This window comes from Marmota flaviventris, chromosome 10 (assembly GCF_047511675.1).
Source record: "Marmota flaviventris isolate mMarFla1 chromosome 10, mMarFla1.hap1, whole genome shotgun sequence".
Taxonomy (NCBI): Eukaryota; Metazoa; Chordata; class Mammalia; order Rodentia; family Sciuridae; genus Marmota; species Marmota flaviventris.
Window position 1 is genome coordinate 80,011,228 of NC_092507.1, and position 15,883 is coordinate 80,027,110.

The 15,883-nt window shown below is 42.2% G+C and overlaps 1 protein-coding gene across 1 annotated transcript in view; it reads right to left on the minus strand.

The window, feature by feature from the left end:
• The window catches only part of Abca4 (ATP binding cassette subfamily A member 4), a 157,365-nt gene that overhangs the window by 130,494 nt on the left and 10,988 nt on the right, over positions 1 to 15,883 (minus strand). The window contains exons 4-6 of the mRNA XM_071618614.1: positions 15,691 to 15,830; positions 13,860 to 13,987; positions 5,739 to 5,936 (exon numbers count right to left, since the gene is read on the minus strand). Coding sequence (XP_071474715.1) covers positions 5,739 to 5,936; positions 13,860 to 13,987; positions 15,691 to 15,830 — 466 coding nt within the window. The remainder of the gene's footprint in view (positions 1 to 5,738; positions 5,937 to 13,859; positions 13,988 to 15,690; positions 15,831 to 15,883) is intronic.

A 15,883-nucleotide genomic window follows, 5' to 3' on the forward strand; every position in this document is an offset into this window, starting at 1 on the left:
TGTGGGAGACCAACCTCGCACATGACGGAGTTAACTCCCCTGCTGGGAGATGTAGCATCAGGCACCCATGCTGCTAGACTGCCCCGCTCTTCTAGGGTTCAAGTGACTGTGTCTTCGTGCCTGGGCATGTCTTCCTACAGCCCCATGGGTGGAGCTATGCTCACCTGTTCCTTTGTAATATTACCCCTTGCCCTGTTTAGGATAGAATGTTCCATGGAAGTGCCTTGTGTGTGTACCCTTCTCTTACTGTGCCCTTGGGTTGGCCTATCTAGATGTCAGTCAACCTGCTGACAGTGGACATCAGAAGACAGACTCAGCCCCCTGAAACTTGACCCCTTGCCTCATCTGAATAGCTTCTCCTCAATAAAAGGGGTCAGCGCATACTCTCTCTCTCTCTTTCTGCAGACCCTTAAGGTCAGAGGAGCCCTCACAGCGACCCCAAAGAAAAAGGTATTTGTGTCTCTTGTGTGGTTACTTTGTGAAGCCCAGTTATCCCAGTTTACCTGGAGCGACCCCTGAGCCTTTTAGTCGTGAACAGAAACCCAGCAGTCCTAAAGGATGGGAGGGCCAGGAGGGGCCAGGAATCCAGAGGCAGAGAAATAAAGGAATCATCACACTCATGTGTCCAAGCAGGTTGGACATTAAATCAGTCACAAGTTCCTGTTCTTTCAGTTACTCCCTCTTCTTTCTAAGTTTGTTGTCTGCCCTTCTCACTTGACTGTGAGCCAGAGACTGTTCATGACTATGTTTTGCCTGTGTGTACGTCTTTAACCCATCCTCTCTTTCACTGGGAGGGAACATCCTGAGTGCAAGGCCATGGGCACAATATAAGCTTAAAATTCTGTCCTACATCCAAGTCAGCATATTGGAAAGCACCAATGTCTCTATCTATTCACATCTCTTTTTATCAACATATTTGCATATACACACAGTTTTTTAAGGCTCCAAATATTGTTTTTGAAATTATATGGCATCCCATAACTCATTTAGTGAGTGAATCTGTTATGATTTCTCAGCAGTCATTATAAATACTTGGGAATGTGTGTAAAGTGGGAAAACCTGAATTATAAACTGAATTTTGAATTTCACATTTAATGAGTACCAAATTTAACAATAAAGTTAAGTAACATTACCTTTCTTAAACAATGTATTGTTCCCTAAAGCAAAGGAGGACAATAAAATACCATGTCCCTGGATGCTCTATTTTTCTTTCCCCAAATCTAGCCAAAATAAGGGAACAATGAGATCAAGCGTGGGATGGGAAGTCCAGATACATATTATCTTGGAGGACATTGGCTTTCTCTAGGCACACTGGGAACTGTAGAAGTTACTTTCTGCACGTACAACAGGACAGTTGCTCCCTGTGATGCTGTTCCTATAAGCAAACTAAGGAAGCTAATGCTGGTGATGTCACTGCTTCTGCCACTCAAGATACAAACCCCTTTCAGAGTGGGGACAGGCATGGAACTGAGGGCACTTTGGAAAGAATACATGTCACTCAACCAGTCACAGTGGACAGAACACTGTGAGTCATTGCTTGGCTATACATTGTGAGGGAATAGAAGCTGTTCACCTTTTGCCACTGAATTCTTCTTGGTGCAGTCACTGATCTCGTTAGCTTAACCTAATAAACCACAAGTCTCCCATACTGTCTCTGGGTACTTTTTTTTGGCTTTCCCACAACTTAGCACAACTGGACTGTGAATGAGATAAACATACAATTTGATATTTATTAAATTTAATTCTAAAGCTTTTTCTTTGTATTTTGGAGCCAATTTTTCTTTTAATTTCAAGTCTCAAACATTTTTTGTAGGTTTCTGCAAAGCTTATGGCCATAAGGCACTATACCTAATACTCTGGGACCAAGGGATTAAACAGCCACCCCCACCCATCCTCACTCCACCTCAACTGGCAAGAATCAACTTATCTGAAACCACTTCTCCTCATCCAGAAGGCCTTCCCTCATCACCCTCTGCTTCCTGCCTCCTTCCCCATGGATAAGGTGCTCCTCCTAGCTGCTCCTATAATTAATTCTTACCACATTTATTTATCACTTTTTTATCAGTTTGCTATTATTTTTTAATGTATCTGTCTTCCAGCTAAACTGTAGGCTCAGTAAGTGTAGGAATGGATTTATTTTGTTTTCATCTTCAGAGCATGTACACAGTAAGTCCTCAATGAATATGTGTTGTATTCATGAATAAATAAACAATGATCTAGTAGAAAAGAGACAGAATCTATTGAGATGAGAGCTTCCATGAGAAGTATCTCTACTAGGTGTGATGGTGTCTTTCAGGGAGGCAGCAGTCGGTTGCACCTAAGGACATGAAGGTGACATTTAAGCTGAGACAAACTGATAATTGTGAGGTGAGGGCAGTGTCTGTGGACTGAAGGGGAGAGCCAGGAATTCTAGGTGGAGAGAAAAATGTGAAGAGAGCCAACAAGAGAGTGAGACTAGAGAGAGCCAGATAAGAACAAGTCCAGGAATTAGGGGGAGAGTGGATGGGGGAGCGGGCACAGCTCAAGATGCATTTTTGTGTCTAGTTAACACTTCCTTTTTTTTTTTTTTTTTTTTTTGGTACCAGGGATTGAACCCAGGGGCAATTAAATTCTGGGCCACATCCCCAGCCTTTTTTATTTTTATTTTTAAAAATCTGAAATAGTCTCACTAGACTGCTTGCAGCCTTGCTAGGTTGCTGAGGCTGTCTTTGAACCTGTGATCTTCTTGCCTCAGCCTCCTGAGCCCCTGGGATTACAGGCATGTTCTATCACACACAGCTAATGCTTTCTTTTTGACCTTGTCAACTGTTTAATAATATTCATTAATCAAATATTTACTAAGCTCTAGCTATGTGCCTGGAACACTGGCTGCAATTGTCTTCCCAGTTCATTTCAGTGGAGATGGTAAATAATGAGAGTTTCATACTCACTCTTCATTTGAAATACCACTTACATCTCAGAAGGGTATCAAACCCCAAGAGCCTTCTACTTGTACTTGTTTACCAGTGTTCTGGCTGGGATTGCTACATATTATAAAATAACTTTCCCAGAGCTCTCTTCTCCTTTTAATTCCTTCCATTATTATCTATTTAAATTTATAAGAATTGTTCCTGCCAAAAGAGTCAAAAAAAAAAAAAAACACCAGAAGAGACTGCAAGTTCATTTAAATGACAATGTGGAAACATTTCTGGATAAAAGGCTATAGACCAAAATGGCAAATATCATCACCCCCCCCCCCCCAACTTCCTACACCAACAAGTTCTGTGAATTTTCCAAATAACAATCTTTCCTTGTCCCCACTGAGCTCAGTACTGCCAACCCAAGGTCAAGGTCTTATTAGACCTCTTATGGAAGATGGGATATACAAATAGGGCTGTGGAAGGCATAGTCTCCATCAACTGCAGTTGGTTTGAATAGTCCCTGAACCTTGATCTTGTATGAAGAAATTGATACGAGGCCCTCACAGGTAACAAGAGGATTTTTGTCTCCATGAAGCCTCTGTTTTGGTTCTTCAGAAACTAAAAAATGCCTCTTCTTTGGGGTTGTGTAATATTTTTTACATATGCAGAATAAATCATATAAGCTCCTAAAAAGTCTTGGCATTTGCTGATGCTTTGGATCAGATGCAACACCATCAGCACATAGAAAGAACATCTTAGGAGTTGAATTTTTTTGTTTGATTTACTTTCTCTGATTCAAAGATAATCTAAAAGCAGTATTAATTTCTAAGTTGAGGATATACCTAATACAAAGGTAATTAGGTAGCCTCAAGTTAAAAGTGTCTATATATGATGACATAGTTTCTGGAAGGTTCTAGAGCTGGGGATGGGTGGTTGTCTTGAAAACACCCAGACAAGAGGTAAAGAGCAGACAGCTGAAGACAGAGTGCTGGGCTGCTGGGTTAAGCTCTAGGCTGCTGCTGCAGGAAGCCCAGATTTATCCAGGAGGGAAGTTGTTGCTGGGCAACTGGGAGAATGTGGCTCTGAAGCATGTTTGTTGCAACCTGACAGTTGTTAAGCATCAGATGAGAAGAGAGGAAGCTGCCTCAGTAGTGATGGGGCAATCAGAAGGGGTGCCCTGAGTACTAGGAAATGCGTCATGAGTGGAGAATTCTGACTCAGTCACTGGGAGGGTGGGGGACATGCCCAAACTGTCTCTACTGGAGGAGGTCACTGAGACATGTTGTCTTCCCACTCTGGAGGAATAGTGTCTGAACCAGAGGGTGGGCTCTGTGGTATGTGTATAGACAAGTGATGGGACTCTTTTGGCTCAACAAGAAACTAGGCCTTTTTCTCTCCACAGGGTCTTCTGTCCTGGTATCTGTGGATGATGAAAGCAAAACTGAGCTTGGAATCTAGAGTCAGTTTAAGGTCACTCCATGAGAGAGACCACCCCCTAGTCTGAGAGGACCATAGAAAGGAGCCAAGGGGCCCTCAGGAAAGTGGGGACATTCTTGCTTTGATAAGAACAAAATGGTTTTGGTTTCAAAGTATTTTTCCATCTCTTCCCTAATGTGAATCTCGTACATGTGTAGAGCAGGTCTTATTGTCTCAATTTTACAAATGGGGGATGGAATCCCCTTTGAATGACAGCAAGTTAGCTGTCAGCCCAGAGCCAGGAAACAGTCTCCAGGCCACTGGCAAATGTTGGTGTGCCCCAGTGGGCTGTCCAGCACTCTGATCTCACTAAGGGTCCCATGCTCAGGGGGGATGCTGACAACTTTATAAAGAGAATTAAGGAAGACTCTGTAGCTATATTGAGACCTTTTAGGAAAAGATACATATTAATAGTAGGTAGTAAAGAAATTTTAATGCAGAAGCTCCTAACCTGCAGTTGGCTTCAGTGGCCTCTGTGTGTCCTGTGGGAACTTAACATTCCCTAAGAAAAGGGTCTAGCACTGGTGTCAGAGTATCTTTTTCTATAAATTTATAAAGTATTATACTTATATAGATGAATAATAGGGCTAAGAAAGGTTCAATATCTTGCCCACAACCACAGAAGTCAAACCAGGCCTTCTTCTTTCTTTTTTTTTTGGGGGGGGGGGTACCAGAGATTGAACTCAGGGGCACTCGACCACTGAGCCACATCCCCAGACTTTTTTGTATTTTACTTAGAGACAGGGTCTCACTGAGTTGCTTAGCACCTCACTAAATTGCTGAGGCTGCCTTTGAACTCAGAATCCTCCTACCTCAGCCTCCTGAGCTGCTGTGTGTTGCCACCATGCCCACTTTTTTTTTTTTGGTACCACAGACTGAACCCAGGAATACTTAACCACTGAGCCGTATCCCCAGCCATGGCAGGATCTTGTTAAGTTGCCTCACTACGTTGCTAAGGCTGGCTTTGAACTGGTGATCCTCCTGTCTCAGTCTCCTGAGTCGCTGAGATTACAGGTGTGCAACACCAAACCTGGCTTCTTTCTTAACCACATTGCTACAGGTGTTGGGGAGCACTCAGCCCACATTTGGAATAAACACACACCTAATGCTGAAGCTCCTATGACTCCTGGGTCACTAAGCCAATGTTCTAAAAATCATATTGGTCAAGATTTCTTGGGCCTCTGGAGCTTGGAGCTTCTTCCAGGCTTGTTCTGAACACTGAGTTCACACCTCCACCAGTGTCAATTCATGTTGGTGTGCCCCAGTGGGCTGCCCAGCACTCTGATCTCACTAAGGGTCCCATGCTCAGAGGGGATGCTGAGTCCCAGATGCTGCCTGTCCCAGGAATCACCCTTCCCTTACCACATGGAAGAGCTTGAAGAAGTCCACATTGGCATACAGAGTGTCTTCTATCCACTGTAGGGTGCCCTGGGAGAGGGAACACAGGGCGTCACGCACAGCCCATGCCCCATGACGCTGGCCAAATATGATGAAGCGCTCCAGGAGGGCTTCATTGCAGGCGATGTCCTTCAGCACCAGGTCTGGGACTCCGTGAGCAAACTGCAGGGGAGAGAGGCAACACTGAACTCTCCTGGTGGTAGGAAATCACTGCACCCCCCCACTCAAAGATGCCCACATTCTAATCAAAGGGACCAGTGAATATATTATATTCTAATACAAAGGGAATTAAGATTGCTGATGGATTAAGTTTGCTAATTAGCTACCTAACTAGATCAGCAGGTTATTTTGATTTATCTGGTTGGGTCCAATATAATCCTTGAAACATGGAAGGAGATAGAAGAAACAGTGTCAGAAGAATGTGAGATAGGTTTGGTGGGCCACTGCTGGCCTTGCAGATTGAGGGGGACCACAAGCCAAGGAACATGGACAGTGTCTAGATGCTGGAAAAGGTAAGAAAACAGATTTTCCTTTAGATGCCCGGTACAGGATGTAGACCTCCTGGTTCCTTGACCCTCATATTTCTCTCCTCCAGAAACATAAGAAAATATTTTGGTGTTGTTTTAAAACCACTAAATTTGTGGTGCTTTATTTCAGAAGCAATAGAAAATCCAGACATTCCCCCCCAAGCCTCACTTTACTAGAGAAATTTTTAAAATGTAAGAGATCCCCTTCTCTGCACATGATGCCAAGGTGCCATAGAGACCTCCCCCGAGGAGTCGTGAGAAGACACTTGTGGTGGTTCTCCCTAAATCTATCACATAAAAACACCAGATGCCCAGTGAAATTTGAATTTTGGGTGAATAATAAATAATTTTAGTGTAAGTGTGTCCCAAATAGGGTCTAAATGGAATGTAATTATGCTTGAGTTCTTTTTTTTTTAAATCATTTATCTGATTTAACTAGTTATCCATTTTTGGATCCGTGACCCCCAAGGCCTGTGTATCTCACAACCCCCACCATGGACAGTGACTCCTGAAACATCATGCCCATGTTGGCCTCCAGAGGCTAAAGGGCCAAGGGAAGGGCATCAACCATGGTCAGAGGCCTTGGCCACCCAGCACAGTGCCTGGCCTCTTGGAGTCCTGGATCCACTGCAGTGAACAAGACCTTGAGAGTCATGAACGAATAAGATTGTCTGGGCACTGCGTTCTCCTCATGGCTTCCAGTTACATGGTTCTCTGGCAGAGCAGGTCCAGCTTTGCCACCTGCTGCATAGGGACAGTCAGACCCCACCTGGAAAAGCCTGGTCCCTACACAAGGTACAAGTCACTGCTGATGGTGGATCAGCTCTGTACTCCCTCACCTAGTACAAGGCTGCGTGTGCCCACAGAGCCTTCCTGCTTTGCCCACACCCACCTCTCTCATCTCTAATTCTAGAGGCTAAAACATTCCAAGATGGAGGGTATCAATCAACTCATTTTGTCCAAGCCTCTCATATTCCCAAGGAGGAAGTGATGGAAGACGAATCAAGTGACTTGAGAAACTCACATAGCCAGCCAGGGAGAAAACTGGGACACCATGAAGGTCCCACTCATTGGTCACTCTCTCTCAATGCCCACTCACTGGCTTCTTACTGTGCAGCGACCAGAAGAGTGAATGGGATGAATAAGGCCAATTCCCGCCTATTAGAGGCTCTCCAACTAGCTATACAGGCATCTAAATAGCAGAAATGCCAGATTAAACACAGTGAAACCAGCACACAGAGGAGGGATAGTTAAGTAGAGCTAGGAAAGGCTGTTAGTGCTTATTAAATCTTCACTGTATCAGGTACTGTCAAAAGCCATACCTGGGTTGCAAGTGCGTCGCCACACATGGAAGCCTAGCGGATAGAAACATCTGGTGTCTGGGAAGGACCAGTGGATATTTCCTCTGGTCAATTGCTCAGGGACATTGTGAATTTCTATCAGGCTCTGCCATGGTCCACACAGCACCTGAGATGGGTGTGATGTGAGAAGATGCCAATCAACCTGCTGACTGCAAAACACCACAAAACAAGACTTGGTCCTTGAAACCTTATCCCTGGCTTTGATATAACCCCTTAAATAAACCACCTGAGCCATCTTTTCTATGTCTAGTTCCAGCACTCATGTGGACTAGATCTATGAGGAGCTTCGCTTTTGTAAATATATTTTGGCCATTTGTGTTTTGTTATTCACTAATTATTTGAGACTTTTAAGTTTTAGAGTGGCTTACATCCTCCTGAGCAGGAAGAAGAATCCCCCAAAGAGACACTGGCTGTGGCCCCGTTATGATGATGCTCAACATGGACCTGACCCAGGAATGAATTCAAAGTAAGCAGAGACTTGGTTAAATGGGGTCTGATCACCCACAGATTCAGAAGATAGAAATTAAGTTAAGCAACACCCACCTCAAAGAAATTGATGGTACACTGCAATCTAGAGCAGGGAGGTGGGAAAGTTCATTTTGATACCCTGATATAAAACCGAAGCAAATCTCTTCCAGAAAAGGTCTATCTACTCAAAATCCTTATGAAAACAGAAATGGAGGGGGGGGGGGGAGACGCATTTTCTTCTGCTTTCGGTAGTACTCTAACAATTTAAACTGAGCGGGCAAATTCCCCGCAGCACCTCCTACTGCATCCTTACAGACCGCTAAGATAGAGCAATCTAACTTAAAGGCGTAACCCAGCTGAACTCTAATCACGCAAATTTAGAATGCTGGGACTGACAGAAGGCTCTAACTGCGGATTCCAGCAAGGTCTGTAACCTACATGAGGTGGGCCAGCAGTGTCTCTGTCTCTTTGGTACCTGCAAAAAGGATGGCAACTCTAACTAACTTGGGTACCAAACACAACCTACTTTGATTTATCCTGTCCGGTGATTGGTCCATTGCTAGCTAAAGCCCACCTTTGGGTTGGAAATTATTTGCTGTGTGGGCCTGTCCACACACAGGAAGAAATCTATCCATAGTTGCAGAGACAGCTACTGCTCCCTGCCAACAACGTCTGCCTTCTGTCTGGGCTGGGCTGCTAACCCAAAGAGGAGACAAAACGCCGCCGCCGCCCACCAGTAGTGCTGAGGTTTGCAGCAAGGAGTCAGCAAAAGGCAGGGAGAACCAACCTAAAAAGCCTCGCGACTGTGCCGCAGAGGGGATACAGAGTCGGGAGGCGCAGGCAGACAAGCTGATGGCACCAAACAAAACAGGGCAAATAGCAATGTGAGCGGTGGCCGCGGAAGCCAGACGCATAACAGCGGCGGCAGCAACGGCATTGACCCGGAGGATGCTGAGGGTGGCCAGAAACACGGGAGCTTGCCCCTTCGTTGGCCGGGACAGCAATGGCGGCTCACCGGGCCCATGAAAAAGGCAGTCATAGCTTAGATAGCTCCCAGCCTGACAAAAGCCGCCGGTATTTTAACTTCAGATAGGCGAACATGGGAGGCACTCGAGGGGTGGGGACCCCAGAGCTTCAGGTAGAATTTCGGGTAACATGGGAAAATAGCTCTGGCCACGCGACCGCAGCATCATGGTGCACCCCTTCAAGCCCCGCCTCCTGGCCTTCCTCTGGCTTCCTCTTGGTCCCTCCCGCCCATCCCTAGGGCGGGACTTCCGCCCGCCCTCCAGCATTGCGGAACCTGTATCTCACAGCATTGCTATTTCTCACAAGCAAACACCCAGCTAGAAGTTTTTCTTTCGTTGACGAGGGATTTTCTTGACAGACAAAATGCAAGCCAACGAACTCCTGCGTCTTTAATAGTGGCCTTGTTCTTAATTCTTTCCGGAATGCTGAGTTGAATAAACTAATTTCTAATCCCATTAACCAGGTTTCTCCAAGAAACTTGATTTCCCATTCTCTCTACAGCTGTGCTATTAAGGAAGCGTTGCAAAAAATTATTACGTTTTCTCACACATTATTTTTTGTTTTCTCACATTTTTTTTCTTTTTTAGAGATACTAGAGGTAAATTTTGACCATTATGAGAACAAAAGCCGGCAATCTAAAATGTTTAATCTCAACGTTCTGATGATGGCCAAAATTTTTATTCTTATGATTTCTAAATATGTAAACACAATGATTAAATATGTATATGCACAAAAATTCTATTTTAACTTCATTAATGTCAAAGTTTGCATAGATAAAAAGAGTTCACTCATAATATTTAAACTAAAATAAAATGAATCCAAATACTTTTAAGTCACATGACTTAATAAGGTTCAATTTAAGGTGGCTGATTAAATTTAAAAAAGTATATCTTCACTTCTTAATACATATTTTTCCAGCTACTTAAGTAATCTATATAATCTTTAATTCATAGGGTAATTAACAGATGCCTATTTACTTCTAATAATTTTCCTTCCACAGGGAATACATAACTCATATTATTATATACAATTATCTGATGCCCTTCTTCAAAGAAAAATAATATTTAATTCATGGTAAATGTAATTCATTATATAAATGCCTATTTCAAAAGATACTTAGTAACTTACAAAGTTAAAATGCAAATATCAAGTAATCTTAACTCTAAACTATTGTTTAGGTTTTCATAAAGTGGTAAACATATAATTCTATGTACAAAGGTGTCCAAAAATTTTGGCTACATTTCCATTGAAATATTTTTTCTTATTAAAATATAATAATTTATCTAGATTCAAAGATTTACAGGAATTGTTTCAAAATGTAACCATAAAGAAGAAGTCTAGAAGGAAAGAAAGAAATGCTTCTACAGAGAGAAAAGAAAAATTGGAGAATCCTACAAGGAAGAAAGAAAACATCTCTGGGTAAAAAGTCTTTATGTTTGAAGGCTTTAATGATAGAAAGAAAAAGAATTTTCTCAATAGAGGAATCTTTGTATGATTATATACAGAAGGTCTAAATAGGTGATGTAGAATGAGTAAATAGAGAAAAGATTTGTGTGTGGCTAAATTGGTTATAAGTACATAAAACAATCAATTAAAAATATTTGAGGCTTTTCCCTAAGAGCAAATATTCATATGCTTATATAAACAAAAATTTTAACCTATACATTGAGATGACAAGAACTTCTTAAAGCATTAATCTACTCTCATTCCAATAGAATAATTACTTATGCCTAGTAAATTTTATTATTTAAAAAAGGACTAATTTTTAAGAAATTAAGATTCATACATTTTTGATTGAATGTTAATGTTTTCAAATACCATCTTGAGTTCTAAGTTTCAAACTTCTCTTTGAAAGCTAAAATTAATTAATTTAAAAACATCAATATAACTATAATAATTATTACTGATTCTTCTATATCAATTGTATCTCTGTTTCCTAAATATATCAATCCTTAAAATATAAGGTTTAAGAGAATATTTTACTAAAATATTGGTCTACAAACTAGTTTTTATAATGTTCTCTTACCAACTCATAATAATAACAAAATAATTAAAAATCTAATCATATGAATTATTCTTCTATAATTATATAAAGTAAAACTTATGTATTATTACACTGAGAAGTAAGCTTAGCTATATTTTTAAAAGACAGTTGAGAGACACTAGCTTATTTAAAGGGTAACATAATGTTTAAAAATATTTTAACATCTGCTCTCAAGAAGGGATTAAATATTCTCTTAAATTTGTCCATTTCATATTTTGGATAGTTTATATTGACTCAAAGAATTACATACCAAAGTTTATAGACTGATATTCAAATGAAAAACTAAAATTAATTTCAAGATTAAAACATTTTATGTTACAAAAATTAAGTATACATAAGAATCTCTTAGGGTTCTACTGTTCATAGTTAACTGCTGTTGGCATCTAATTCATAGCCTTCTAAACTGTTTTCTATACACATAGATATTCATATTTTATATAAATATAGGATCATATTAGTATTTTCAAAATTTATAAAATCATATACACTGTATATATGTATATATATATGTATATGTATACATAAAGATTGTTTTTGCGTAAGTCCCTTGAGATGTCATTGCTGGGTCAATGCCATGTAAAATTTTAAAATTTTCTAAATAATCCACTAAATCATTGTCCTGAGCAATACTACCAATTTACTTTTACCCATCAATATTTAAAGTACTGATTCCCCATAATTAGATCATCATTAGATTTAATGATAATAATTTTTTTCCTGAATGGGGAAGTGAAAAGCTATTCACTGTTCTATTTTATTTTTCATTATTAGTAATAAATAAAATTTTTTTCTTATGTTCACTAAACATATATAATTCTTTTTTTTTTTTTTTTTTTAAAGCAATCCTCTTTAGGCTGACACCCAGAAGTATTGCCTTTTTTTTTTTTTTTTTTTAAGATAGAGGGGGAGAGAGAGAGAGAGAGAGAGAGAGAGAGAGAGAGAGAGAGAGAGAATTTTAATATTTATTTTTTAGTTATCGGCAGACACAACATCTTTGTTTGTATGTGGTGCTGAGGATCGAACCCAGGCCGCACGCATGCCAGGCAAGCGCGCTACCGCTTGAGCCACATCCCCAGCCCAACATATATAATTCTTATTCTAAAAAGATATCTATTTATGTCTTATATACCTTTATAGAGGCCAATCATACATTTGATAAAAATTAAGCTTCCATTTACTATAATACCTTTTGAACTCAATAATATTGGCTTTGACATGCCTAATAAGTAACTCTTGCCAATTTTTCCGGCCAACTAAAGACAGTAAGTCTCTTCTTGTACTATACGAGGCCTTTGTATACAGTTTAAGGCTAATGATACTCTGACTTATATCAAAAAATATAAAATATATTAGACATAGGAAATTATTAAAATGCATGAAACAAATTTGGAGAGGTATAGATCAGTAATGTGCTAGGACTGTAGAAGAGGTTGCCTGGTACTAGGAAGAGAGCAGCCCAGGAAAGCAGAGATTGGCCCTTCTGTGGCCATCATCAGATTCTGTACCATAGGAAGAGTGACCTCAGTCCACAGAAACTGCACTGCCCATTCTCAGCAGGAGCTGAAGATATTTCAGAGACTGCCTTCTCTTCAGGAGGGCTGCTCAAATATACCTTTCAGAATGTGCTTCCCTGACCATCCCTCTTAAACTTCTCCCTCCCATACCCCTTCTGTCCCCTCCCTACAGCTCCTGACAAGCTGGAGACACATGCCAGAGTCTCTGTGTCTGACTACCTCCTATCACCCCACTGGAATGTGAGCTTCTGAGCCAGGGGCTTTGCTTGCCTCCTTCACACTGTATTCTACGTCCCTACAACGGTCCCTAAATATTTAATTAGGGAATGAATAGACCTCCGTTTCCTTAGCCCCTACAGGGGAGGTTGAGCCTCAGGATGGCTTAGCTTCCTCCCAGTTATGAAAACCTGCTGAGCTTTAAATCTTGTGAGGTCATGTGTGCTTCAGATCTGGTCATCTCAATGACCCCCAGGTATTTTTCCAAATATAGGGCATCAGTCATGGATGCTGAATGTAAAAGTGATAAACCTAGCCTAATTCCCTCTTAAGATCAGGAGCCATCTTGCCACAAAGACATGAAAAGTTAATTTCGACTTTAGTATAAATTACTGCGATTTCTAAATTTGCTTGGAATACCTGCCCGTGCCTTGAACTCACCCATGCCCGGCTTTTTCTGACCAGATAACAACCCTCTCCAAAACTTTAGTGGCGCCTCATAAATTCTGGCTCTCCCTAGCCAGATAACGACCCTCTCTGAAGCCCCAATGATGCCTCATAAATTCTGATGTCGGGACCAGCTAAATTATTAACTAACTTTTGTGTTATGCTTGTCACAATTTTGTTATCTGTAAGTTCTCAACACCTACCCCCCCCCCCCCATTTGTGTAACTTTCTGTGCTATAAAGCTGTACTCCTAGAAGGCTGCAGGGTTGTCTTCTGTTCCCGTGGTTTTCGGGGAGAGAACAGCCCTGACCAGTTGGAATTATAAGCTTGCTTTAATTTGATTTCAATTGGAGTTGGTGGTCTTTTCTTTGCATTGTGGTCTAACAAAAGCAAGAAAGAATAGAAAAAGCAGAGGTCTCCCTTAGTAGGCATAGTGCTTACCCCTCCCCTCCAGAGACCACTGACCAAGGACACCCACTTACCTGTTCCACACGGACTTGGGAGTTGACCAGTAGGTGGACAACTGAGCTGGACAGGCCAATGTTTTTAATAAGAAATAGGGTCAGCGTCTCTTCATCTTTCAGGATATCCTGAATGCGTATTCCTCGTCCTGTGTATTAATGAGAAAAATAATAGGGTGTTGAAGGGGAGATGGGTCAAAAAAAGGAACATAGGTAGAGCTGGTGGGAAATGTTCTAACTTGGCACTCAGGATAATGCTCCATTCTTGGGTTCTCTGGGAGCAGCTGGAGGTCCAGCCTCTTGCCTGTGGTCATCACCAACACAGTCACAGTATCTACTGTGGAGGCAGCTGGACAGAGTTCAGTGGGAAGGCACAGAAGGTGGGGAAAGGTAGCCCAGGGTGGGTGTCAGATGCTTTGTGGGATTGGTGCAGACAGTGGCTCTCAACAGGGGATGAGGGGTGGAGGAGGTAGAGCTGGGCAATTTTGTCCCTGGGGAATATTTGGCAATATCTGTAGATAAATTTAGTTGTCACAGCTGGGACAGTGCTCATTCCACAATACATAGCACAATTCCTCTCCAAACAAAGAATTATCTGGCCCCCCAATTTTAATGGTGCTGAGGTTGAGAAATCCTGGTCTAGGATTGGAGGAGATAGGTCATTTGTCCATAGTGCAGTTGTCATGGGGTAGAGGACCCTTCTTGGAGTTTCTGTACTTTCAGCTCAGGCTCCAAGCTCAGGACACTGGTGTGGACAAAGGGGAATGGGGTATGACGGGCAAGAAAGGCTTCAAGTGGAAAGAGAAGAGGCAGCCTCTTGATACTGTTGTTGGGTTTTTGTTTGTTTCTTGTTTTCCACTGGGGAGTAGAGACCCCCCGAGGGAGCCCCTCCATCCCTCCTCCCTGTTGTTGCTTCCTACCTGGGTATCCAGCTCCTCCTCTCTTCCTGTACGACCTCTGTGTCTGCATGGTGGCCACAGCCTGGCCTCCCTGCCCTTTGCCTTTCCATCACCATGCACCTTTCTTCTGCTGCACTTGACCCACGGTCACCCTTGGGCTCGTATTCTCACCTATCCTGCCTGGCAGCCTTCACAATCTTAAAGTTGAATATTTCACTCTCTAATTATCAATCCTTTCATCTTGCTCATGTTCTCAGTCACTTAAAGAGGGTCATGGAATGCACCGAGACCTTTATTCCCTGATTCTCTATCCCCTTCCCTCAGCTCCTCTCAGTACTTGTGACTTCTCAAGGATCCTTCTGCAGCCTGGGCCTGGTGCATATAGTACAATCACTTTCTTCAACCTCCTTGCCTCCTTGACCTCCTCTGGTGCCTCTTCCCAAGCTCCATTACCCAGTTCTCCACCTGCCCTGGCTCAGGGCCTGGATGCCAAATATCACTGGGAAAATTGTACAATTGTACATTTTAATGTCGTGGTAAACATGTGGTCTGTGACCTCCACTGCTCCTCAGTGCTCCTTAGCATTGCCACAGTTTCTGGTTTGCTGTCACCCTGGGACTCCACACCTTACCATACTCAGCAAATCTCTCTTCCCCAGCGTCTAGCCCTTGATTCAACCTGTGTTTCTCAGAGCACCATCTCTCTCAGTGTTTTTCTTTTTGTCTCTGGATTCACATGGAATGGGACCCTTGGAGCCCTCCTGCCCAACTTCCTACCTTCTAGGCTGGTGCAGAGAAACAGGCATTTTCAACAAGGCAATTCTCATCAGCCTTTGCAGCCCATCTCTTCCTGCCTCCTCCAGTATCATTTTCTATCAAATTCCTCCCTTTCTCCTAGATGGGTGAGGCAGGTGTGAGGCCAGCAAACGTTGAGAACGCTGAAGCCCAGCTCACCTGCAATTCTTTCAGGGTGATTCCGCAGGGTGTCCATGAGCTGGGACAAGGTGCGGAGCTCTGTCCAAATCTGGCCAAAGTGCTGGCTTTCTGGTGCATTCATGAGGAGTTCTTGAAAATCTCGATACACTCTTGCCAAGCTGTAAGAACAAAACCTCATCAATAAAAAAATAACTGTCATTTTCATAATATT